The 27,119-nt window shown below is 45.4% G+C and overlaps 1 protein-coding gene across 1 annotated transcript in view; it reads right to left on the bottom strand.

Annotated features, from left to right (window-relative positions):
• LOC106567158 (plexin-A2) overlaps nt 1-27,119 on the bottom strand; it is a 260,888-nt gene that overhangs the window by 49,271 nt on the left and 184,498 nt on the right. Inside the window, exons 6-12 of the mRNA XM_082960069.1 lie at nt 20,688-20,811; nt 17,466-17,619; nt 11,586-11,682; nt 7,748-7,862; nt 6,599-6,799; nt 5,576-5,672; nt 4,985-5,175 (exon numbers count right to left, since the gene is read on the bottom strand). Coding sequence (XP_082816195.1) covers nt 4,985-5,175; nt 5,576-5,672; nt 6,599-6,799; nt 7,748-7,862; nt 11,586-11,682; nt 17,466-17,619; nt 20,688-20,811 — 979 coding nt within the window. The remainder of the gene's footprint in view (nt 1-4,984; nt 5,176-5,575; nt 5,673-6,598; nt 6,800-7,747; nt 7,863-11,585; nt 11,683-17,465; nt 17,620-20,687; nt 20,812-27,119) is intronic.

Below are 27,119 nucleotides of genomic sequence, written 5' to 3'. Positions count from 1 at the left end.
TTGGATCAGGCCCCCGAGCCAATTCATGTATAAAAAACATTTAAATAAAAAAAGCTCTAGATGTTTTCCGTGTTATTTTATAATTTAAAAAAATAAAATCCAGAGGGTAGTGCGTACATCACTGGGTCTAAGCTGCCTGCCATCCAGGACCTCTACACCAGGCAGTGTCAGAGGAAGGCCCTAAAAATTGTCAAAGACCCCAGCCACCCCAGTCATAGACTGTTCTTTCTACTACCGCATGGCAAGCGGTACCGGAGCGCCAAGTCTACGACCAAAAGGCTTCTCAACAGCTTTTACCCCCAAGCCATAAGACTCCTGAACAAGTAATCAAATGGCTACCTGGACTATTTGCATTTTGTGTCCCCCCCAACCCCTCTTTTACGCTGCTGCAACTCTGTTTATCATATATGCATTGTCACTTTAACTGTACATTCATGTACATACTACCTCAATTAGCCCGACTAACCGGTGCCTGTATATAGCCTCGCTACTGTTATTTTTCTGTCTTTTTACATGTTTTTATTTTTTTACTTATCTATTGTTCACCTAATACCTATTTTTTACTTAAAAATTGCACTGTTGGTTAGAGCCTGTAAGTAAGCATTTCACTGTAAGGTCTACTACACCTGTTGTATTCGGCGTACATGACAAATAAACTTTGATTTGATATGGACAAATTTATATTTTTGGGGTTGAAGTGAAAGGCAAACCTGTATGCCTAGTTTGCGGGCATGCACTTGCAGTAATGAAAAAGGCAAATTTGGAGAGTCATTACAGCTCGAAACATGCTAAACTGAATGAGTTGAGAGGACAACTCCGTGTGGATGAAGTCTCTGCTCTTCAGCGGGGTTTGGGTGCTCAACAAGCCGTCTTTTACGAAACCTCGTTTGGATGGGGAAAATGTTATGCAAGCAAGTTTTGTGGTGAGCCAGCTTACCACAAAGAAACTGAAGCCTCATTTGGACGGAGAATTTGTGAAAGAGTTGCAAGCACCAGACAAATTTAATTTGTTCCAAAGTGTCAGTTTGTCTCGAAGAACCGTCACGGAGCGGATAACTGACATGGCACAAGATATCGAAAAAACATTGAAGGACTCCGCAAGAAGTGTTGAATTTTTGTCTTTGGCATGTGATGAAACGACTAACATAAGAAATACCGCCCAATTTGCCATTTTTGTGCGTGGGATTACCGCTGAGCTTGACACAAGGGAGGAATTGCTGTCTTTGGAAGCCATGCATGGCACTACCAGAGGTGAGGACTTGTTTGAGAGACTTGTCTCGTGATCTGGTTTACCACTGTGAGGTGCGATGGTTGAGCCGTGGAAACACGCTCGCGCGGTTTTACGGACTGAATGATGCCGTGAAACAATTCATGGAGATGAAGGGGAAACCTGTCGCGGAACTGAGTGATGACAAGTGGATGTGTGATTTGGCCTTCATGGTGGACATAACCAAGTATCTGTTTGACTTGAAAGTCAAGCTCCAAGGGGCGAACCAGCGATCTCAAGGAGTGAGCAGTTGCTCATCTATGGTGTCACAAGCACTTTTTTGCCTTTCATTCTGCAGTCTGCTGGTCAGTTCCAGAAAGATGTTGGTGACAACAATGCTGCTTTCTACAAGCGTTCTATAATTACAGTGCATCTTACTGTCTGCAAACTACTTTCTGCTAGTTTGTCTTTTCTTAGCAAGTTCGAGCTAAAATAAATCGTGTTAGCCGCTAATGCTAATCACTAGTTAAATCAATTGCTAAATGTACTAAGTCAAAGCAATCTTAGCTAGCTAATATAGCCTAGTATCAGTGCTGGAGTAGGTCTAGATAAGCATGTTGTTTGTGCAACGGTATCTTAAAAATCAGAGAGGAACAGGCAAAGCATGAATACAGTGAGGGAAAAAAGTATTTGATCCCCTGCTGATTTTGTATGTTTTCCCACTGACAAAGAAATGATCAGTCTATAATTTTAATGGTAGGTTTATTTGAACAGTGAGAGACAGAATAACAACAACAAAAAATCCAGAAAAACGCATGTCAAAAATGTTATAAATTGATTTGCATTTTAATGAGGGAAATAAGTATTTGACCCCTCTCAATCAGAAAGATTTCTGGCTCCCAGGTGTCTTTTATACAGGTAACGAGCTGAGATTAGGAGCACACTCTTAAAGGGAGTGCTCCTAATCTCAGTTTGTAACCTGTATAAATGACACCTGTCCACAGAAGCAATCAATCAATCAGATTCCAAACTCTCCACCATGGCCAAGACCAAAGAGCTCTCCAAGGATGTCAGGGACAAGATTGTAGACCTACACAAGGCTGGAATGGGCTACAAGACCATCGCCAAGCAGCTAGGTGAGAAGGTGACAACAGTTGGTGCGATTATTCGCAAATGGAAGAAACACAAAAGAACTGTCAATCTCCCTCGGCCTGGGACTCCATGCAAGATCTCACCTCGTGGAGTTGCAATGATCATGAGAACGGTGAGGAATCAGCCCAGAACTACACGGGAGGATCTTGTCAATGAACTCAAGGCAGCTGGGACCATAGTCACCAAGAAAACAATTGGTAACACACTACGCCGTGAAGGACTGAAATCCTGCAGCGCCCGCAAGGTCCCCCTGCTCAAGAAAGCACATATACCTGCTCGTCTGAAGTTTGCCAATGAACATCTGACTGATTCAGAGGACAACTGAGTGAAAGTGTTGTGGTCAGATGAGACCAAAATGGAGCTCTTTGGCATCAACTCAACTCGCCGTGTTTGGAGGAGGAGGAATGCTGCCTATGACCCCAAGAACACCATCCCCCCCATTGAAAATGGGTCGTGGATAGGTATTCCAGCATGACAATGCCCCAAAACACACGGCCAAGGCAACAAAGGAGTGGCTCAAGAAGAAGCACATTAAGGTCCTGGAGTGGCCTAGCCAGTCTCCAGACCTTAATCCCATAGAAAATCTGTGGAGGGAGCTGAAGGTTCGAGTTGCCAAACGTCAGCCTCGAAACCTTAATGACTTGGAGAAGATCTGCAAAGAGGAGTGGGACAAAATCCCTCCTGAGATGTGTGCAAACCTGGTGGCCAACTACAAGAAACGTCTGACCTCTGTGATTGCCAACAAGGGTTTTGCCACCAAGTACTAAGTCATGTTTTACAGAGGGGTCAAATACTTATTTCCCTCATTAAAATGCAAATCAATTTATAACATTTTTGACATGTGTTTTTCTGGATTTTTTTATTGTTATTCTGTCTCTCACTGTTGAAATAAACCTACCATTAAAATGATAGACTGATCATTTCTTTGTCAGTGGGCAAATGTACAAAACCAGCAGGGGATCAAATACTTTTTTCCCCCACTGTATGTTAGCTAGCTACATGAGGTAAGAAACGTAACATCTAATTAGGGTTCCCTGGAAACACTGACCAACATGGTTCCTACCCTGTTAATAACTCCTCCCTGACGTCTTCATTCGTCGTCATGTCAAACAAGGTATTCTAGGTGATGCCCACTATATTCAAACTATAGAATTAGATGAATCATTCTTTTTCCATGATTCCAACAGTTCACCAATTAACTAGGCCTAGATGTTTTTACCCATATTATGCAGCTCTGTGGGGCACAATGTGGAAATGATAATATAATTGCAGGAAATGTAGAAATAGATGAAAATGCTTTTTTCTTTTTTTTTAAGTTGGATTAAATAGTATAAAACAAACAGAATGAACAACACCCCCAATGAAATCACTTCTAATGTAGATTTTCCACCTTAGGGGTCATGAACTCCTCAGAAAGCACATTTCAAACTTTTTATTCAAAAACATCAAATACCATAATAAATTAGAAAAATACCGTGCTATGATATATTGGCCATAACGCCCAGCCCTAAATGAAATACAATGTCTGATTCCCCTGTGACACTGGGCCAACTATACCCACCACACTAGCTGCACGGAAATGATTCCTCAGTACACATAAAGGGCTGCTGCTGGGGGAAAAAACAAACAAACATGGAATTCCTGGTCATGGGGGACAGTCGCAGGGTTGGGCATTGTTGTCAGGTGGAAGCCAGGGCGACTGTGTGAGAAAGAGCTCTGTCATGGCACAAATCAATAGTCGCTTCTCCTCTTACTGTGTGAATAGTCTGCCACGTCGATAAGCTTGCCTCAACGAGACTACGTCTGTCTGGGGAACTCAAGCAGGGATAGCTGCTTCACTACTAGAGGCTGGTCGACTATTATGTCAAGTTAAAACAGTGCACTGTAATGTATTTCACTCTGCTGGTGTGAACATTAAATGGAACTGCTTTTTAAGCTGGGAGCTCCAGTTAAATCAAGCACCACATATATCTAGAAAAGTGGCTTATGTGGCACAGATAGAGAGGAAGCAAGCTGGCACCCTACAGCGAGAGACACGGAGGCAGGTCCCTAGGGTGTATGTGTCAGGTCTCTCACCCTTGCAGTGCAGCTGAAGGTGACACACTCACACACACTCACTTTTGCTCTTCAGTGAAAATCAACACCTGGCTCTCTCCCTGCATATTGATTGTGTGTGGGAGGAGAGAAAGAGAGAGGATGTGAAGACAGAGAGAGGGAGAGAGAGGGATGAATCAAGAGAGAGGGTGGAGAGAGAGTGAGGGGGGACAGAGAGACAGAGAGAGGTAGAGAGCCCATCTAGCTCTTTGCAGCACCATAAGTGGGGGCACAGACGAGGGGATCCTCATTCACATAGACCAGACCAAACCACTTCTGCCATGTAGGCCTCACAATGCAAATACGACCTTTCATTGTCACGAGCTACACTTGTCCGCTCTAAGTCTGTTGTTTTGTTCAGTACGAATCAGGCAAATATGTCATATTTCACCACATCGTTCAGGGCTACGCCAAGGTATAGCTAAAGGCGATAGATGCAGAGGACAAGTAAGTGTAACCTTATGGTGGTGAAGGAAAAGAGGGTGTGAGAGGGTAGAGGGGGGCTGGGGGTGTGTGTGTGTTATCACTGACCTCGGTGATGCGGGGGTTGGTACACTTGACGTTCTTGCTGGAGAGGTCTAGCCAGCGGGGATTGAGCGGCGGGCAGTGGTGGCGCAGGGTACAACGGCCCTCTCCACTACACCAGCCACATTGGAACTTCCTCTGGGCTTTCAGACACATGCCACAGCTATCCCTCTGGGCCGCACACTTATACAGGTGCACTGTGGGATACAGGAGGACTCAGGTTAAACACAACAGTGGTGGAAACAGGAAACAGCATTTGATTTGACAACCTAACATTATAATGACAAAGTGCAGTGTAATGTAGTAGTGTACTGTATTCCTGGAGGATTTTGTTGGTTAAAACATGAGATTTTTTTAACAAGGATACCACTGTGCTCTTCATTTGTTTGGGTAAAAGCAGGTATTATGCTGTGTCTGACTGGTCTCCAGCTGAGACAAGATGTTATTTGACAAGAAACATCTGTTTTATGTGTTGGTGCGATATGTCAACAAATTTGAGTGTGTGTGTGTGTGTGTGTGTGTGTGTGTGTGTGTGTGTGTGTGTGTGTGTGTGTGTGTGTGTGTGTGTGTGTGTGTGTGTGTGTGTGTCAGTCTTACCTTGTATTTTATCTGGGTTGTCTATAATGAAGTTGCCGTTCCAGACCACTGAGAAATCCACTGGCAACTCACTGATCTTCATCCCTTCATAAAGATACTGCAGGAGGGAGAGAAAGAGAGGGAAGGAAGGAAGGAAGGAAGGATGGAAGAAAGAAAGAAAGAAAGATAGGAGGGAGAGAGGGGCGAAAAAAAGGAGGGGAAGACGGAAAGACAGAGCAAAAGAAAGGGAAAGAGAGAGAACAAGAGAGGGAAGTGGGGGAGAATAAATCATTTCAGCATGAGAATCTTAAACCCCAGCCCCAACCCTGAGCCTGGTACCGCATGTTGAATGGTCCCCCAACGTTGCTACAACCTTGCATCACCACCTCATTTGAGAGGAGAGTTAAGTGGAATGCTTCTGGATTTGGATGTCCCCTTCTTTCACAGAGCTGCTGTCCTGAGCTGCCTACCTCCTGGCTGTCTGTGTGTGTGTTTGTGTCCTCTAGGAATAGGGCTGGAGGGCAGAGCAGAGCCTTACTGCAGTCCTCTCCTGTGCTGTCCTGTGTAATTACCCAAGTCAGAACCCATCTCTCCCCCAGCGTCCCCACTGACAGGGTACCGCTGCTGGATACAGGTGACATGGCCGGGGGCCTCACACCACCGGAGCTGGTGCTTCTCAGACACTGATACTCATTGACAGTTTGACAATCATTGACATTCATTGACACAGAGTGAAAGTGGGCTTAAGTGCAAAATGGGAATTGATATTGTGCTACAAATGGAGTGAATTTAGGAGATAACTGGGGTGTTGTGGTGATATAGTGAAAATAGTGTAATGTGGATACATCTGGCTTTGTGAATAAGAGAGATGGAAAATGGGTCTTTTCATTTGAATACATACACAGTATGCTGTGTTCATGTGCCGTGAGTGTTTGTTTGCTCTCCTGCAGTATGTGAACGTGAGCCTTTGCTAGCTAGCCTGTGTTGCTGTGAGTGTCCATCACGTGTTTTAGCGTGTCTCCGTGCCCTGCAGTGTGTACCCACCGAGCTGTTCTGACACTGTACAGAGGAGCTGTTGAAGCGCAGGGCGGTGACACGGTGGCTGACCCCCTGGATGTGGAGGACACACTCGTACCCCCGCTGGCCTGACTGGGGCTGGGGGAGGTTCCGGGCCTTCAGGGTGATGGGCTTCACCTCCCCAACCGGGATCAGAATCTCCTCCGAACGTACCAGCTGAGGACAGTCCTGGAGAGGGGGGACGGGAGGGTCAAAGGTATATAACATATAATACATAAATATAACAACAGACGAACGCACACAGCAAGGCCAGCTGGGTAAAATAGTGTTCTCTTGGTATGTGAGCGATCAAAAGTCCTTGACAGGGAAAGTGGTGGAGGGAGAGGGGAGGCAACAGCAGGGTCAAACAGGGTCATACGGGCATCACTTCCTGGCTGGTGCTGGAGAGTGCTGGCTGCTCCACTTCTTCCACTCCAAAGCCTTTCTCACATAATAGGATCAATTCAGATGGTCAACCTTCCAAAACGCTGCCGGTGCTTTGCGACTGATGACAACTGACAGCCGGAGGAAAACTCTGCTGGATCATAACACGCCGGAGGAGAGGGGAGGCCAATAATAGCTACAGCAGTGTGTGTGTGTGTGTGTGTGTGTGTGTGTGTGTGTGTGTGTGTGTGTGTGTGTGTGTGTGTGTGTGTATCAGTCATTGCAGCCGCAGTAGGTCTCTGTGGAGTGTGTGAAAAGGGAAGTGTGAAGAGAGAGAGAGAGAACTGTCCTCATCTCTTCTGCAGCAGAAGTCTATCCACTCTTTCAGGCAGACAGATCAATGGGTTACTTTACACGCCGATAGGTAAACACACTCCTTAACCACAGTCCCACAGCAGGGTGTGAGCAGACAACATCAGTGAAATCTCTTATCAAAGAACACACACACACACACACACTGTGCCACTCATACACATAAACAACCTGATTGATCTTGTCAAAACATCCCATTGTTACAGAGGTGTTAAAAGGCTCTAATAATCGACTTCTAATTGCTAGTACCAAATACAGAGGGTTTGAATGGCAAACGTCAATATGGAGGGGCTTAGATGTGTCTGTCTGGAGACATGCCCCTCAGACTGAGAGAAAGAGAGAGAAAGAGAGAGAGTGTGCTTGTGTGTGTGCGGTATGTACCTCGGAGGCGTTGACGCGTCCCTCTTGGAAGGAGCAGCTGGAAGGGTCGTGGGTACACAGGTTTCGGTACTTGCACCAATGGCAGCGGAAGGCACTGTTCACACAGGACAGACACCTGCACGGAGGGACAGACAGATGGACAGGACACACACTCAGGAAGCTGCGCTAGTCAAGTGGGAGGAGGATGGCACAAAAGGAGCAACCGAGTGCAGCAGATCCCAAGTGGGCACATGCTGTTGATGCCCTTGTGGTTGGCACGGTACCTCCTAGTTCCTATACAAGTCTGCCAACCCTGACAGCCCTGTAGTTTGTAGTGGCACTATAACTGCTATGTATGACTAGAGGCAGCAGTACAGCATAGTGCAGGCCCCAATTGCACCCAATTCTCTACATATGCAGTACTTATGACCCAAAAGTAGTGCACTAAATAGGGAATAAAGGGTTTCAAAAAGGTTATTCGGCTGTCCCCATAGGAGAACACTTTTTGTTTCCAGGTAGAACCCTTTTTGGTTTCAGGTTGAACCCGTTTTGGTTCCATGAAGAACCCACTGTGGAAAGGGTTCTACCTGGAACCAATAAGGGTTCTATCTGGAACCAATAAGGGTTTTACCTGGCACCGAAAGGGTTCTACCTGGAACCAATAAGGGTTGTACCTGGCACCGAAAGGGTCCTACCTGGAACTTATAAAGGTTCTACCTGGAACCAATAAGGGTTGTACCTGGCACCGAAAGGGTTCTACCTGGAACCAATAAGGGTTCTTCAAAATGATTCTCCTATGGAAACAGCAGTGGAACCCATTTAGATTGTAGATAGCACATTTTTTTTCTAAGAGTGTAGGGTACAAAGTCAGGGTAGGAGTGAGGTAAAGTGAGTTATGGGGACGAATAAGATGTTGGCACAGCTTGATCCTGTCATTACCATTAGGCCAGTATTGTTGTAATGTGATTGTAATTACCAGCTGGCAGGGGGCACAGTGCCCGCGTGCTGCTGTAGATGCCCTGGGCAGGGTGGGAATGGGGGAGTGGGGTAGAGATATAGCTGGCATCTTCTGTGCATGCATACTGCACGCATTACCCCCCAACCTCAAACCATGTCCCTGCGCTCATCCTGTGCTAAATGAGATGAGGGAGGAGGGTTAGAGGATATAGAGGGATGGCCAACAGCAGACACAGCCTAGGGGAGAGGATGACGACAGGATGTGTGTGTGTGTGCATGCATGCTCTCGTGCCTGTGTGTGTTGCCAACGTTATGCGCATGTGTGCCTGCCAACATGATGGCTCAGATCTCTCAGGAAGCCAGGAAGGGGACATGAGAGTGTAGTTGTCAGCAGGTTAGGGTGTAGAGCTTCAGGAAGCAAACTCTGTCCCCTAAGGGTTGCAGTACAGTGATGTTGATTGAAATGGTTGTAACATTTTCTGACTCTCTTCTGTTTGGATCCCATAGACAGGAAGTCCAGGTCTCTATGACTGTATCTGAAATGGCATCCTATTGTCTATATAGTGCACTACTTTTGACCAGGGCGCGCAAATAGGGTGCCATTTTGGACTAACCCTATGACTGGTGCAGTAATTGTTCCCTCCTGATAGTCTTACTGTACAGTATATTGAGGAATTCATTGTTGGAGGGAGGTAAAGTCTCATTTGGCTATGCTTCTATTTTCTTTTCCTTCCCTGCAACGAGGCTGGATAAATGATGCATACTTATGCTGAAATATTCACCAGTGCAAAAGCATGGGAGGGATCCCTGGCAAGCACACTCTAATTCAGAAGAATGAGGCTGAGTCAACTGCCGACGTAGCAGTGTGTGTGTCTGTATGTGTGTGTATTTGTGTATCAGTCTATGAGCGTGGTCTCCTAGACTAGACATAGTAATCGTAAATCCGAGACACTCAAATTACACTGAACAAAAATATAAACGCAACAAGTGTTGGTTTCATGAGCTGAATCTCATCACGGACAACTTTAGTATTTGAGCTAATTAGCAACTTTTCAATTACTTACTACTTTTTAGCTACTTTGCAACTACTCAGCATGTTAGCTTTAACTAACACTTCCCCTAACCCTAACCTTAACCCTTTAACTAACACTTCCCATAACCCTAACCTTAACCTTTTAACTAACACTTCCCCTAACCCTAACCTTAACCCTTTAACTAACACTTCCCATAACCCTAACCCTAACCGTAAACCCTTTAACTAACACTTCCCCTAACCCTAACCGTAAACCCTTTAACTAACACTTCCCCTAACCCTAACCATAACCCTTTAACTAACACTTCCCATAACCCTAACCATAACCCTTTAACTAACACTTCCCATAACCCTAACCCTAACCTTAACCTTTTAACTAACACTTCCCCTAACCCTAACCTTAACCCTTTAACTAACACTTCCCATAACCCTAACCCTAACCGTAAACCCTTTAACTAACACTTCCCCTAACCCTAACCGTAAACCCTTTAACTAACACTTCCCCTAACCCTAACCATAACCCTTTAACTAACCCTAACCATAACCCTTTAACTAACACTTCCCATAACCCTAACCGTAACCCTTCAACTAACCCTTTAACACTTCTCATAACCCTAACCTTAACCCTAACCTTAACCCTTTAACACTAACCCTAACCTTAAACCTTTTAGCTAACCCATTCCATAACCCTAACCTTAACCCCTTTGCTAACCCTTCCCCTTCCCTTAACCCTTTAACCTAACTCCTCAACTTAACCCTAACCTTAACCCTTTAACCTAACTCCTCTACTTAACCTTAACCTTAACCCCTTTAACCTAACTCTTCAACTTAACCCTAACCCCTTTAACCTAACTCCTCAACTTAACCCTAACCTTAACCCCTTTAACCTAACTCCTCAACTTAACCCTAACCTTAACCCCTTTAACCTAACTCCTCAACTTAACCCTAACCTTAACCCCTTTAACCTAACTCCTCAACTTAACCCTAACATTAACCCTAACTGCTAGCCTAGCTAACGTTAGCCACCTAGCTAGAATTTGTAACATATCATTTCTTTTACAAATTTCTAACATATTGTACGTTTTGCCAATTCGTAACATATAATACAAATTGTAATTCGTAATATATCATACGAAATGGCTGATGGACATCCACAAATGAATACATACCATGCGTATAGAATAATACTAAATGCTCTGAGACCAGGTTGGTGTGTGTGTTATGTCAGCCTTCTAAACTTGAGCAAGTACGAGCTATGCTCCCTGATTACTCCTTGATTATCTGAGTAGACGTGGGAGCTCTTAATAGCGTACACTGTGACTTTGTGTTCCACTTAGACAGGCTCCTCAGACTACAGACACGAGGACACAGTCAGACACTGACACTAGAGAGGAGGAGAGGGTGGAGGGCAGGGGAGAGGCCTTTCAAAACAAAACAGAGGGCCATGACATCCAACAGAGGCAGTGTCAGACTAAGAGCCTACAATAAGCAGTGTTTCTACATGGCAGAGATCCAGGATTCATTATGGCAATTGCCAGAGGTTTCCATTGTAGAGCTCAAGGGAGGGAACAGTTTAGATCAGATTGCATTAGACATCACAGGGACTATTTTAGGGTTAAGAGGCTCAGACTGAGGGCAGGCAAGGTTAGGAAGTAGGGACACTGACATATTTGCTCAGTTTTGATTCAGTAGTGTGCTCCGGGACTGCAGGACTCCAGGGCCGGTATTCACAAATACTGATCTAAGATAAGGACCCCCGTCCATATAATCTTATTCATAATGATCTACAGGTGAATCTTAGCTGATCCTAGATCAGTAGTGAACACTTGCCCAGGAATGCAGGGGGAGGAGACGAGGAAGGATACTCACAGTTGGTGGACACTGCAGTTGTAGAACTTGACCTCTGTGCTGATGACCATCTGGCCAGTCTCCTTAGAGTTCAGCCTCAACTCTACACCTGACCAGTCTAGAGAGAGCGAGCAAGATAGAGAAATAGGAGGGAGAGAGAGAGATATATATATAGAGAGAACAATGAATGAAGGAAGCACTTACACAAATTACACACTATAATGTGTAGCAGCATGTACCAACCCTTCCTGGATTCAATGCAACCTGTTTTAGAAAACAAATCAAATCAGATTGTATTAGTCACATGCGCCGAATACAACAGGTGTAGACCGTACAGGGAAATGCTTACTTACGAGCCCCTAACCAACAAATGGAGAAACACACACTAACTCACCCCCATCTTTCTCTTGTAGTAGTCTCTCTACCTTTTCATTGTCAAGAGCACAGCCCCCCTCTTTCTCTAGCAGTCTCTCTATCCCTCAGGTTTCTTCCTTCCCCTCCAGTAGTTTATCCTTCTTTCCCCCAGTTTCTATCCCTTCTTTTTACCAATCCTTCTTTCAGTCTGTCCTTCTGTCAGTCCCCTGTTCACCCTCTCAGTCCACCGGAGGTCTGGAAGGGGCCCAGAGGGAAGGTAGCGGGCTGCAGACAGTGCCGGTGTGGCCACTGCCCAGTTTGGCTAGTCCCGGTGGGTACCTGGTGCCAGTCTCTGCTCTGGGACATGTGGGTCTGACTGGCTACCAGGTACCTGCTGTGGACCAAGCTGACCCATCCGGCTGGCCACTCATCCCACACAAACACTCATCTCATCCCACAGTCCGAGTCCAACTACACCGACACACAGTATAACCCATGTTCTCTTTTTATTATCTCTTAGCCTCTCCATTACTAGCATCATAGGAAAGCACCATCTGTGACTGCGGTGAGTTGGCAGTGTGTGGTAATCTGAACAACATACTCATAATTATTCTACTATAAAGGCAATAGCAAATCTCTGCGTTATGAAGAATGCTGCCTTGTTATTGAATTTGTTTTGGTTGATGATGAGTGTCTGGTTCAGATGTAGAATCTTAATTTGATCAGTCTTTTGTTGCTGAGAATTTTCCTACACAGCAGGAAATGCAAACTTGTAGTATATTTGAGTTTTAAAAAGGCTTCTAAAGTTTGTAATTTCCACTTTGAAATCCCAGATTTGCCCTATTGAAAAATGTATCAACCCGTACAAAAATGTCCATTAATTATAATCCACATAATAATTCACATTTCCTGTTGCTGCAGGATTATTTTCATGCTTTATCAAACGGGGTCAAATTAAGATCCTACATCTGTACATCTACACCACCAGAGAGCCTGCCTGTACAACCTCTCTCCCAGTGAGAGAACAGCAGAGATATGATGTTTAAAGCAGAACGCAGGCTCAGGTTTTGACTCAGAGGGTTTGTGTGGGAGGTTTCAATGACCCTACATACACTCTTCTCTCTCACTGCACCTGCTGCGGAGATGCATTTTTGCTTTCCCACACACCAGACTGTACACTACACATCTCAGCCCTGCATTTCAGCTTTGCTTTACAGAATCTATTTGGCAACTACAAGCACACAGAAAGTCTCCTCTGCTAGTTCTGTTGTTCCTGTTCCCGTGCCTGCCATTTGGTTTCCATATGAGGCAGATGTCATCCTTTTTCCCTCTCTCCTTCCTCCCTTCCCCAGCTCCTCCACTGCCTCGCCCACCTCTCCCTCACTCTCCTCATCCACTCCCGCCTTCTTTCACAGTCCTTACTTCTGCACATGATCAATGTTCAATAATCTATCCCTTGTTAGGCAAGCAGGCAGGCAGCCTGTCCAGGCTGACGAGGGTCAGGGATGTATGCATGTGTATGTGTATTAGGTCTGGGTGGTATACCTTATTTTACAATATACCGGTATTGATGCACGGACCGGTTTGAGTTTTTACTTTACCTTCTATAACGGTATTTCAACGTTTGGTTTATTAAATGTGATACGCAACTCTGGCGCGTATAATGTCAGCTTTTATAGTTTTCTCTGTTTGCTACTTGAGTCATCTCTCTCCCTCTCCTCGTGCTGCTGCATGCCACTAACCACACCAAGCCCTGCCCCCTGTCACTCAAGGAGAGAGCAGTTGTTGGACCACGGAGTCACCAGCACTTTCTTGCCATTCATTCTGCATGGTCAGATGAACGCAACAATAATTACACTATTCGTTTGTGTATCTTACTGTCTGCAAACTACTGTTTGCTAGTTTGTCTTTTCTTTGCAAGGTGTTGCTAAAATAATTTGTCTTAGCTGCTAATCGCTAGTTAGCTGGCTAAATGTACAAAGAGTCAGAGCAAATGTAGCTAGTTAGCTAATACTGCCTGGTACCAGTGCTGATGTAGGCCTAGATAAGCATGTTTGTGCAGAGGTTTCTTATCAGAGAGGAATAGGCAAAGCATGAATATGTTGGCTGGCTAACTAGCTACATGAAGTCAGAAAACATGTAATTTAACATCTAATTAGGGTCACCTTGAAACACTGACCAAAACTTTGGATCCTACCCTGTCAATAATACCTCACTGGTTTATTAATTCATTGTCATGTCAAACAACAATGTATTCTAGGTGATGGCCACTATATTCCAACTATAGAATTAGATTAATCATTATATGTCCATGATTCCAACAGTTCACCAATTAACTAGGCCTAGATGTTTTTACCCATATCATGTTGCATTGCATAGTGTGGAAATGATAATAAAAGTGCAGGAAATGCAGAAATGAATGAAAATGCTGAATTTTTGGGGGTTTGGAGTCTGAACAGTACACACAGAGAAAGCCCCATGAAATCACTTATTTTTATTTATTTATTTAATAAAATAAATATTTAATCTTTATTTAACTAGGCAAGTCAGTTAAGAACAAATTTCTTATTTACAATGATGGCCTAGGAACAGTGGGTTAACTGCCGTGTTCAGGGGCAGAACAACCGATTTTTACCTTGTCAGCTCAGGGATTCGATCTAGCAACCTTTCGGTTACTGGCCCAACACTCTAACCACTAGGCTATCTGCCACTTCTAACATATGTGTTGCCACCCAAGGGTCATGAATACTCAGAAAGCATATTTAGAACTTTTATTATTCAAAAACATAAAATACTGTAAATAATGGGAAAAATATTGTGATTTTATATTTTGTCCACTTCGCCCAGCCCTAATGTGTATGTGTGTGTGAGGGGGGATTGTGAGGAGATTAGACATTTATTAGGGGAGAGAAATTTTAGCCCCCACCGAGCACCACAGACTAGGGCACTGCCGGGTAAACATGGCTGCCATTTACTCTCAGAGGTGGGATTACAGCGACATCGCACGCACGCACGCACACGCACACATACACTCTTTGTGACAGGCAAATAGTGAGTGCGGTGGAAAATAGTGATTGTATGTGTGTGATCACCTATGATGTCACACATTAATGTCACGTTATACATGAATGATCGTCCAGATATGGGGTGAGCTCTCAAATATTTAGGTGCTCACAAAACCTGGGCACGCCATCTCAGGCAGACTGAAAAATATATATATACATATCTTGGAAAGGGACATCATCTTGTTCCAAACAACACGTTACTAACTCACCATCCTTAAGCTACTCCTTGTTTTCTCCCTTCCCATCATCCTCATAGTCCTACGAGGACCCAGTCTATCCTACCTCCACCTCCACAGTGCTAACTGTCTTCAGTGCTGTGTGTTAGCCTCATGTGAGGACAGTAATCTGGGCAGCTCTGTCTGGCCACAGGCCTTGGTCCCTGGTCCTCCAGCCTCCAGGTTCCTTAATGGGCCCAGGGCCCATTGGAGCACACTGCCCAGCAGGAAGACTGGTCTGGGGGCAGGGGGAGCTTGTTATGCTGCCAGCCTGGAGCGCCACCCACGTGGCGGTTTGGATCAATGAAGTGACCAGATGTGGGATTAATGAGGGGAGATCAATGTGTGTGTCGTTAAGAGAGTGGAGAAGGAAAGAGGGAACATCGAACATCTCGTTAACACACAACCCTACAGGAGCTTATAAATAGCAGAGAGATAAAGTGAAAAAAAGAATTCAAACAACTGTTGTAATGCCTAAGCCAGCTGCTGCCCTGTGTATAATTGTGTGGCTCCAATCCAACTATCACCTTGAGTTTAATGTCAGCGAATCTACTATGAAATTGTGACGATTGTGTTGACGATTGTGATTAGGATCCTCACCAGATGCATAAGGTGTGTGTGTATATACAGTTGAAGTCGGAAGTTTACGTACACCTTTGCCAAATACATTTAAACTCAGCTTTTCACAATTCCTGACATTTAATCCTAGTAAAAATTCCATGTATTAGGTCAGTTAGGATCACCACTTTATTTTAAGAATGTGAAATGTCAGAATAATAGTAGAGAGAACGACTTATTTCAGATTTTATTTCTTTCATCACATTCCCAGTGGGTCAGAAGTTTACATACACTCAATTAGTATTTGGTAGCATTGCCTTTAAATTGTTTAACTTGGGTCAAACGTTTCGGGTAGCCTTCCACAAGCTTCCCACAATAAGTTGTGTGATTTCCTCCTGACAGACCTGGTGTAACTGAGTCAGGTTTGTAGCCTCCTTGTCCGCACACGCTTTTTCAGTTCTGCCCACAAATTGTCTATAGGATTGAGGTCAGGGCTTTGTGATGGCCACTCCAATGCCTTGACTTTGTTGTCCTTAAGCCATTTTGCCAGCTTTGGAAGTATGCTTGGGGTCATTGTCCATTTGGAAGACCCATTTGTGACCAAGCTTTAACTTCCTGACTGATGTCTTGAGATGTTGCTTCAATATATCCACTTAAGTTTCCTTCTCATGATGCCATCTATTTTGTTTAGTGCACCAGACCCTCCTTCAGCAAAGCACCCCCACAACATGATGCTGCCATCCCCGTGCTTCACGGTTGGGATGGTGTTCTATGGCTTGCAAGCCTCCCCCTTTTTCCTCCAAACATAACGATGGTCATTATGGCCAAACAGTTCTATTTTTGTTTCATCAGACCAGAGGACATTTCTCCAAAAAGTACAATCTTTGTCCCCATGTGCAGTTGCAAACCGTAGTCTGGCTTTTATATGGCGGTTTTGGAGCAGTGGCTTCTTCCTTGCTGAGCGGCCTTTCAGGTTATGTCGATATAGGACTCGTTTTACTGTGGATATAGATACTTTTGTACTGGTTTCCTCCAACATCTTCACAAGGTCTTTGCTGTCGTTCTGGGATTGATTTGCCCTTTTCACACCAAAGTATGTTCATCTTTAGGAGACAGAACGTGTCTCCTTCCTGAGCGGTATGATGGCTGCGTGGTCCCATGGTGTTTATACTTGCATACTATTGTTGGTACAGATGAACGTGGTACCTTCAGGTGTTTGGAAATTGCTCCCAAGGATGAACCAGACTTGTGGAGGTCTACAACTGTTTTTCTGAGGTCTTGGCTGATTTCTTTTGATTTTCCCATGATGTCAAGCAAAGAGGCACTGAGTTTCAACATAGGCCTTGAGGTACACCTCCAATTGCCTCAAATGATGTCAATTAGCCTATCAAAAACTTCTAAAGCCATGACATAATTTTCTGGAATTTTCCAAGCTGTTTAAAGGCACAGTCAACTTAGTGTATGTAAACTTCTGACCCACTGGAATTGTGATACAGTGAATTATAAGTGAAATAATCTGTCTGTAAACAATTGTTGGAAAAATTACTTGTGTCATGTACAAAGTAGATGTCCTAACCAACTTGCCAAAACTATAGTTTGTTAACAAGAAATTTGTGGAGTGGTTGAAAAATGAGTTTTAATGACTCCAACCTAAGTATATGTAAACTTCCTGACTTCAACTCTGTGTGCGTGCATGTGCGTGTTTCTACCTTGGTCAGTGGGGATGAGAGGAACATCCTTAGCAGCAGGGGACACACAGAGGATCTGGTTACCGCTGACCTGTCCCTCGACCTCTGTCAGGTTGCCAAAGGAACAGGTGATCCCAGCCGAGAGGTCGGGGACATCAGACACCTTCACCAGCAACTATTCAGAGAGAGAAAACACACATTAGACAGAGGAAGAAGCCACATTTCACAGGTCACATAGGAAGAAGCCACATTTCACAGGTCACATAGGAAGAAACCACATTTCACAGGCCACATAGGATGAAACCACACTTCACAGGCCACATAGGAAGAAACCACACTTCACAGGCCACATAGGAGGAAACCACACTTTTAATAACCAGACATGGCACATGATAGAGGGAAGTCATTGTTTTACAGGGAAATTGGGAAAATGGCCACTTCACACATTCAATTTGTGTTTTTGTCTTCCTCTTCAGTTCATAGGAACACACAGATACATGAAACACAAGCAAACACACACACACACACACACACACACACACACACACACACACACACACACACACACACACACACACACACACACACGCACCGTAACACACAGAGAAAGGCGTTTGAAGTCATTCTCTAGAGAGCGGTGTGACACAGAGGCTAGAGAAAGCGCCTCAGCTGCTCAGCCTATAAATAAATGTATTCTGCACACCGGGGTGTGTGATCCGCTCTCCAGCCAGTGAAGTGAGGGAGCCTGGGTAATTATCAGCGTGGCATTTCAGAGGCATGTTCTATTAGCTGTTATTTTGGGCCGTTGCCGTTTGAAGTTTCCCTTTGTTTTATCTGCCTGGCGCTAAACACCACAGGGCTACAGGGACCGGGAGGGAGAGAGGGAAGGAGAGACAGAGAGCGCGAGAGAAAGATAGAGTGAGAGAGACAGAGAGAGAGAGAAAGAGTGAGAGAGACAGAGAGAGAGAGAAAGAGTGAGAGAGACAGAGAGAGAGAGAGAAGAGAGAGAGTGAGAGAGAGAGAGAGAGAGAGAGAGACAAACAGAGAGACAGACAGAGAGAGAGACAGAGAGAGAGTGAGACAGAGAGAGAGAGAGAGAGTGTGAGACAGAGAGAGAGACAGACAGAGAGAGAGACAGAGAGAGAGCGAGACAGAGAGAGAGCGAGACAGAGAGAGAGCGAGACAGAGAGAGAGCGAGACAGAGAGAGAGAGAGAGCGAGCGAGACAGAGAGAGAGAGAGCGAGACAGAGAGAGAGACAGAGAGAGAGAGAGCGAGAGAGAGAGAGCGAGAGACAGACAGACAGACAGACAGACAGACAGACAGACAGAGTGACAGCAGGACAGCACAACTACATAGTTTAAGACACACTGCTGTCTAAGACAGGGAGGCAGGGCTGGAGTAAAAGACATGGATGAACCACATTGGACCACTCCCACTGCCTTTCCTTTGACTTTATGGTGCTTCTCTCTCTTACGCCCTCAATTACAAAAACATGAAGGGATCTATATTTCTGTTCAATGTCTTGTTGTCAACCTCTCCTATCCTACCACATTAATTAGCGCACGCATGCATGCATGCAGACGTACACACACACACCTAGTGATGGGGGGAAAATTGATACAATTACATATCGAGATACTATGATTGACGATACATCATATTGTATCGTTTTGACAATATCGCTAGTTGGCTGTACACGCACAAAAAGTCCAATATTTTTCCTTCATAGCTTGTTCTCCATCTTCTTTTTAAATAGGGAGACAATTTGTTTCCATGACTGATCAAAACTCTCTCTGGTCCCTCTGCAGCAGACACATGGTGAGCAATACATTTGGATCATGGAATCGCAATAAAATCACAGTATCGAATCATAATACATTTAGAATTGTGAGAATAGCAATATATGTCGTATTGGCACCTAAGTATTGTCACAATATCGTATCGTGAGGTCCCATGTGCACGTTCATACACACACACGCACACACAGACACGTATACACACACACACACGCACGCACACACACACACATAGTACACAGAGACACTGGCAGGTTTCTATTGTGAGCAGTGTTTGTTTTTCCTCTTGCTGTTTTTCTCTTCTCTCCTGTCTCCTGCTCTCTCCGACACAGTGGTGATACAGTGGGTATCTTTGTGCCAGAGTCTGTAATGCCTGGCCTAATTGGTGGCAGTGTTTTTAATAAAGGTAATTTCATTTTCCCCCTGCTGCTTCACCAAGCTGTCGCCAGGGAGGATTTGTTGTCATGGAGATAGCTTCCTGCCACAGCGGAATGCTCAGAGCTGAGGTGACCCATTATCTTCCGACAGGTGGCGTCACTCCTACGCAAGGCTCGTTCCTAAACAGTACAGGTGGCATCGTCGCCCTATCTGGCGTTAGACAATGGAGGTGACCCTGTTGCTGTCATGTTGTCAGAGAGGAAAGGAAAGAACATTTCCGTTTGCAAAAGACAAAACAAAAGAGCATGCAAAGCCATCGGTCACCTCTGTTATCGGTTATAGGCGGCATGGTGGCTATGGGTCATCACTGGTACAGGTAGAACTACGGCCACGGTCAGCCATGTTAGATGTAGCACTATGATGGCTCCCCTTTGTTCCAGCAGTAGTAATTCCTGAACAGTGTACATCAGTACGCAACATGGAAAATACTGAAGCAGGGACAGGATGCAGGGTTCTTTGTAGCGCTGCTGGGAATATGAACAGGAATACGCAGAGTACACATTCAAAAGCTCAAAGACAGTTCAGAGACATTCGCCAGGAGGGACTGGCGTGTGTACTCCCCTGCGCAGCCATTCCAAGTAGAGCACACCGTAAGAGTGGGTAAGTGTGTGCATTCCTGAGCTGAATAAAAAATGAGACAACGGATGGCCTGCCTGTCAGTTTCGCTGTGCCCTTCTGAATTACTGTACGACTCTGTTCTCTGCTGGAAGAAAAGAAACCGTTCACACCCACACACACCAAAATGTTGGACGCAGGGGAAGCATATGCTCACACTTACACCCACATAGTGCACTTATGAGACACAGAGGACGATGTTTATTCATCTGTGTTCATCTACAAATACACTGTTACTGTGGAATAGACTGGAAGAAAGCTCCATCTCTGTAAAAACCTGGTTTCAGATAATGCCTACCTACCAGCTCCAATTGGATGTTGACGGTGTGTTGGGGTAGTGTGGTGTGTTGAGATTTTGTGTGTCAGTGTGAGTGTGTGTGTGTGTAGACTCACCGGCATGCTGGGATCTGACACTGCGATGCTATCTGGGTACACGGTGGCCTTCACACACTGGGCGAGAGCGGCCGCGAAACGGTACGGCTCATCAGCACGCTCACAACGATCCTTCTGAGAACACCTGGGGGGGGGGGGGGGGGGGGGGGGGCAGAGCAAAGGAAAGATAAGAGTTAATAAAGGGTTAATGATTGGTGTAAATGTATAGGAGAAAACCCACTTATACACTGAGTAAAAAAATTTACGAAATGTATGCATTCACTACTGTAAGTCGCTCTGGATAAGAGCGTCTGCTAAATGACTAAAATGTAAATGTAAAATGTAAACTATGACGTAGACTTGGCAGGTGAATCCAGCTGAAAATGACTGTCCCCTGTTAAATCCTCTTCAATCAGTGTAGAGGAAGGATTTTGAAGCCTTGAGACAATTGAGACCTGGATTGTGTATGTGTGCCATGCAGAGGGTTAATGGGCACGACAAAAGAGTTAAGTGCCAGGCGCACCAGTTTGTGTCAAGAACTGTAACGCTGCTGGGTTTTTCACCCTCAACAGTTTCCCGTGTGTATCAAGAATGGTCCACCACCCACCAGCCAACTCAACTGTGGAAAGAATTGGAGTCAACATGGGCCAGCATCCTTGTGGAGTGCTTTCGACACCTTGTAGAGTACATGTCCCGATGAACTGAGGCTATTCTGAGGGCAAAAGGGGGTGTAACTCAATATTAGGAAGGTGTTCTTAATGTTTTGTACACTCAGTGTATATCTGCAACAGCAGCAGCTCAGTGTTTCCTCAACACTTAATTCATTTCTGATTGCCTGGCGCCTAGACCATCTAATGGTGGTAACCGGTTACGTAACATGTTGCCCATTATGTCGAGTATGGAGCCAAGCCATAGAGAGAACAACAGAGGTGATCTAGGGAAACGTAAGGGCCAGTAAGATGTCTGTAGCACCTCATTATGCTAGTCTCACACACTGCCAACCAACCAAGGAGTGCAAGGGTCAGCACAATGTATCATACACCCCCCTGCCTATTAACCCCATGCTGACTCATAGAGACCACAACCAAGACGTTGCCATCATTCTGATGGCTAGTTCTCCCACCCCGTCTCTCTTTCTCTCACTCTGTTCTCTTCTCACCTCTCACTCCACCTTTCCCTTTCTCTCTCTCGGTCTCTCCCTCTGTCTCTATCTCTGTCCGTCGCAAACACTGACAGACAGACAAATCTGTCTGTCATTTATGATGAGGGTTGCTACCTCGTTTGTCACTTTCACAAGTCTCTTTTAAGTCAATAATAGCTGAAGAAAATTATCCTTAATGTGACTTTTTTTTGGAGAGAGAGGCAACAAAGCAGGAAGAGAGGCAGGCAGGTAGGAACCGAGGCAGGAAGGAAGTGAGGCAGGTAGGTAGCGAGGCAGGCAGGGAGCTAGGCAGGCAGGGAGGGAGGCAAGGAGGGAGGGAAGCAGGGTGCTAGGCAGGCAGGCAGATAATTAGGAAGGCAGGGAGGCAGGTAGGCAGGGAGCTTGGCAGGTAGGGAGCTAGGCAGGCAGAGAATTAGGAAGGCAGGGAGCTTGGCAGGCAGGCAGAGAATTAGGAAGGCAGGCAGGGAGCTAGGCAGGCAGAGAATTAGGAAGGCAGGCAGGGAGCTTGGCAGGCAGGCAGAGAATTAGGAAGGCAGGCAGGCAGCGTGTTAGGCAGGCAGGGAGCTAGGCAGGCAGGGAGCTAGGCAGGCAGAGAATTAGGAAGCCAGGCAGGGAGCTAGGCAGGCAGCGTGTTAGGCAGGCAGGGAGCTAGGCAGGCAGGGAGCTAGGCAGGCAGGGAGCTAGGCAGGCAGAGAATTAGGAAGCCAGGCAGGGAGCTAGGCAGGCAGCGTGTTAGGCAGGCAGGGAGCTAGGCAGGCAGGGAGCTAGGCAGGCAGGCAGCGTGTTAGGCAGGCAGGGAGCTAGGCAGGCAGGGAGCTAGGCAGGCAGGCAGTGTGTTAGGCAGGCAGGGAGCTAGGCATGCAGCGAGCTAGGCAGGCAGCGTGTTAGGCAGGCAGGGAGCTAGGCAGGCAGGGAGCTAGGCAGGCAGGGAGCTAGGCAGGCAGGCAGCGTGTTAGGCAGGCAGGGAGCTAGGCAGGCAGCGTGTTAGGCAGGCAGGGAGCTAGGCAGGCAGGGAGCTAGGCAGGCAGGCAGCGTGTTAGGCAGGCAGGGAGCTAGGCAGGCAGCGTGTTAGGCAGGCAGGGAGCTAGGCAGGCAGGGAGCTAGGCAGGCAGGCAGCGTGTTAGGCATGCAGGGAGCTAAGCAGACAGAGAATTAGGAAGCCAGGCAGGGAGCTAGGCAGGCAGCGTGTTAGGCAGGCAGGGAGCTAGGCACTCAGGGAGTTAGGCACTCAGGGAGTTAGGCAGGCAGGGAGGGAGATGTTGTATGTACACCTCATGGTGGAGGTACAGGACATTCAGACAGACCAAACCAGAGCGGTCATTAAGCTAACAAAAAGCCCTGCATTGATTTTACTGTGGGGGGAGGAGGAAGGGAAGGGAGGGAGAGTAGGAAGGAGGAGGGGGAGAGGCGGTGGAGAGGTATTGTTGCCATGGTTTCAGGAGACAGCCATTATCTGTGTGTAGTTAAAGACTGACCTCTTGGCTCTCTCATTAGATGAAGTGCATGCTTCTGAATGTTGACTACAGTACACCCCCCCCCCCTCCTCCCTCACTTCCCCCTCTCCTCTCCTCCCTCACTTCCCCCTCTCCTCTCCTCCCTCTCTGCTTCCACTAGCCTTTCATTCACAGCCTTGCCACTGCTTTGTGTCGGATCACTCAGATTCCTGAAGGGGCGGAATGCACACATCCTTAAAAGGTAAAGTTCAGGCCTATTTTTGGGTTGAATTACCCTTACCTTGAGTTGTGTCTGAAGGGCCATGGTGACAGATTCCACAATAATTCACTATTTAGTCCTGCCACAGCCAGGAGTTAACATTGTCGAAATTAATGAATAGGAACAGCTGAACAGATGTTAGCAATGCTGCTCTGCAAGCCCAAACTTCCTCAAAAACACTTCAGACTAAGTTCGGTAGTTGTGGAGGTTGCAGGGATTTGTTTTTAAGTGCATAACGCTGAAATAAATCGCTGGAATTTTGTCGAGCAAAACTGGAACCATTCCGTCATGTAGTTTCACAGCCACATCTGTTCCTGTTGTTTGCTGTAACATGGACACTACAGTTGTATTGTATTTCATTGTATCGCATTGTATTCCATTGGGCAATCAGATACGGATCAATTACCAGAGCTGTGAACAAACTCACCGGTGGCTTGATGGAAATATCAGTGCATTGGAATAATCTGATATTACTGCAAAAGCAACGACATTCTCACTGGGAAGAGAAGACGGACATGTTCTTTGCGAGTATTGACACTACCGAACTTAGTCTGAAGTGTTTTTGAAGACGTTTGGGCATGCAGGGCAGCATTGCTAACATCGGTTCGTCTGTTTACATTCATGAATTTTGACGAACTCCTGGCTGTGGCAGAACTAAGTCATGGCTTATTGTGGATTCTGTCAGCATGGGGCCTTCAGACACAACTCAAGGTAAGGGTAATTCAACTGAACTTTCCCTTTAACACACAAAACCAGGCACGCTCGCACACACAGTGTTAGTTTAATGGGGCCTTTATTAATAGCTCCTCAGAGCAGCTGAAGACAGTACAGGCAGCACTACAGCAGGTGACCATGGCTGTAAACCAAGCCCTGTCCAAGGTGCTGAAGTAGAACAGACCTCCGTCAGTCAGTCAGTCAGTCAGTCAGCACTCTCTGTCTATCTACTGCTACTGATGGAAATCCCTGCTAAAGTCGGTTCGGTTGTTCACATTCATGAATTTCGCCGATGCTCCAGCGGCAGGAGTAAATTATGGATTATTGTGGATTCTGTCAGCATGGGGCCTTCAGCCCCAACTCAAGGTAAGGGTAATTCAACTGAACTTTCCCTTTAACACACAAAACCACACAGACAGCACTCAGCACTCTCTGTTGATCTACTGCTACCGATGACAATCACTGCTAACATACTATGTCTAGACTATGTATACACCACATACAGAATAACATAGTGGCTGTGTTGACCACACACACAATCATCACAAACTGGAATGCACGGACACACTATACACACACAAAGAGCAGTCATTGGATTGTGGCCTCAAGGTCCTTTAGGTCTTCTACCGCTGCCTGCCCTCTCAGCCTCCCTCCCTCCAGTTAGACAATTACGCTGTCATCTCTGCCACGGCTGGGTCCCCAACACACACACACATACTCCCTCTCTCTGGCCCTGACAGTGGAGGTGTGGAGGGGGTCTGGCTGATCTCAGCTCCCTCCCTCCAAGTACCATGTTTAAAGACGAGGGGAGTGGAGATCGAGACATCTCTATAATGTGCACGTTCTCAGGGCTGTGACAGTCATGGAATAAGACGCACATTTTCTCCTCTCCTCCGCTCCTGACTGCATGTGCTGCCATAGAAATAGAATGAATACAAAGAGCAGCCCCATTCAAGTCAATGATGGCATAATGGGTAGACTGGCGGCCATTGTGAGTGGGTTGTGACTAGAGGGAGTACAGCTACGGCCGGAAGTGACTTTTCATAGCAGGTTAGCTGAGCATTTTAGCTAACCCTAACCCTTTTCCTAACCTTATTCTCCTAACCTGCTACATTAATTATCTTAACCTGCTGCGTAAGTTCTCCTAACCTGTATTCCACCTAGTCAGAACGATGCGAGTGTACCCATAAAGCAGGAACTACAGTATGTGCTAAAATAGGTGCTGTGATTTGTTGATTCAACTCAACTGATATTACGTTCTATTGACCATATTGGTGCACATTCATCAAATCCGTCATTATTTATGTATTGTAACAGGCCCATAATGTGGTTACTTAAGTCCGATTTTGATATATTTGGCTGTTTTCGCTGCATAACACGTAGCAGTCGTCCCTTTTCAGGTTTAGAAGAAGTGACTTCTAAATACTTTCTTCCTGTTTGTTTAAGCTGGTTAGCATAGCTAGCATACAGAATCGGTGGTGGTGGCCAAAGTCGTTTTTATCTGTAAAGCAGTTGATTGGTAACGATGATGTTAACATGTGTTGGGATTTGACATCCATACAAACATTCTACTTCAATTTTTACCTCAACATAGTGTGTAGTACACATATAAACAATAGCCTAAATGTAGGATCATTTTGCTGGGGGAACTCGTGATCCTTCCAACATGGCCCCCCATGCATTTCCATGGAAATTCCATTGTTTTGGTCGAGTTCGATTGACCTCTACCACATCTACTGCGAGTGTACCCATGAGTTTACCAGTCAAATTGCCAGGGTTAGAGGTTCTATGTGGGCTGCTGCAGCATTGTGGGGGGCGTTGCCTTGGCAACCAAATACTTGTTTGCTAATCATTTATATTACTAGCCTATATACCCACAAAGTCATAAACCCCACCCATTTCTACAATTTCTCTTCTTAAAATTTGAATTTAAACCTAACCCTAACCACACTGCTAAACAACTTTAACCTTAAATTAAGACCAAAAAGCTTATTTATAAATTTTTTGCCAATTTTGACTTTGTTGCTTTGGAATCTGACTTTGCGGCTATGGAATCTGACTTTGTGCCTACAGAAGCAAGTGCAAACCCAACACCTTGTTTGTTTCAGCAACGAGCAACAAAGTTTCATCACATTGTTAAAAGTCATTTTCATTGCAAGCTAAAGCGTACTGTTAGCTAGCTCGCGTACATTAGCTTGCTGGTTCGCTAGCTAGCTAACGTTACATGTATGATCTGTGTAGTAATATTATTTGTATCTCAGAAACCCATTTGCATTGCAAGTTATAACCTAAAATTAGCTAGCTAGCTAACATTAAACCTAGTTGGTTAGCTTGCAGATTCTTACTACAGAATTTAATGCATGGTGGCTAGATATGAGTTTGTATTGCTAGTAGTATGAGTTGGGATTATGATTAATTGTTTAGCTGGCTAGCTAGCTACATGTCTAAACAAAATACTCCACTTTGCCAGATGATTACATGATCCATCAAGTTAGCCAGGTGTGTAAGGTAAGCGTCATCTAATAATTGAAAAATATTTATACAATATTATTATCTGGATACTTTTGATTTTTGATATTGCTACTATGCAAATACGCAAGCAACCATTTCAGTGTACTGTTTACACCTTCTGTATCCTGTGCATGTGACAAATAAACATAGATTTGATTTGATATAGTAATGTAATGTGACGGAGACGGTAATGTGAAGAACAACATCACCTGCACCAAAGACAGATTAGGATATAGGCCACGGACTAGAGTGTACTCTCACCTGGAGTTTTTCCTTCTTGTAGGCTACTACTTTCACCACTTTTAGTCCTGAAATCTTTGGTTGTTTACTACACTACTTTACTCACTCTGTTT

This window comes from Salmo salar, chromosome 13 (assembly GCF_965601325.2).
Source record: "Salmo salar chromosome 13, fSalSal1, whole genome shotgun sequence".
Lineage (NCBI taxonomy): Eukaryota > Metazoa > Chordata > Actinopteri > Salmoniformes > Salmonidae > Salmo > Salmo salar.
Note: the sequence above shows the minus strand (reverse complement) of the source record. Positions and strands in the feature narration are given on the sequence as shown.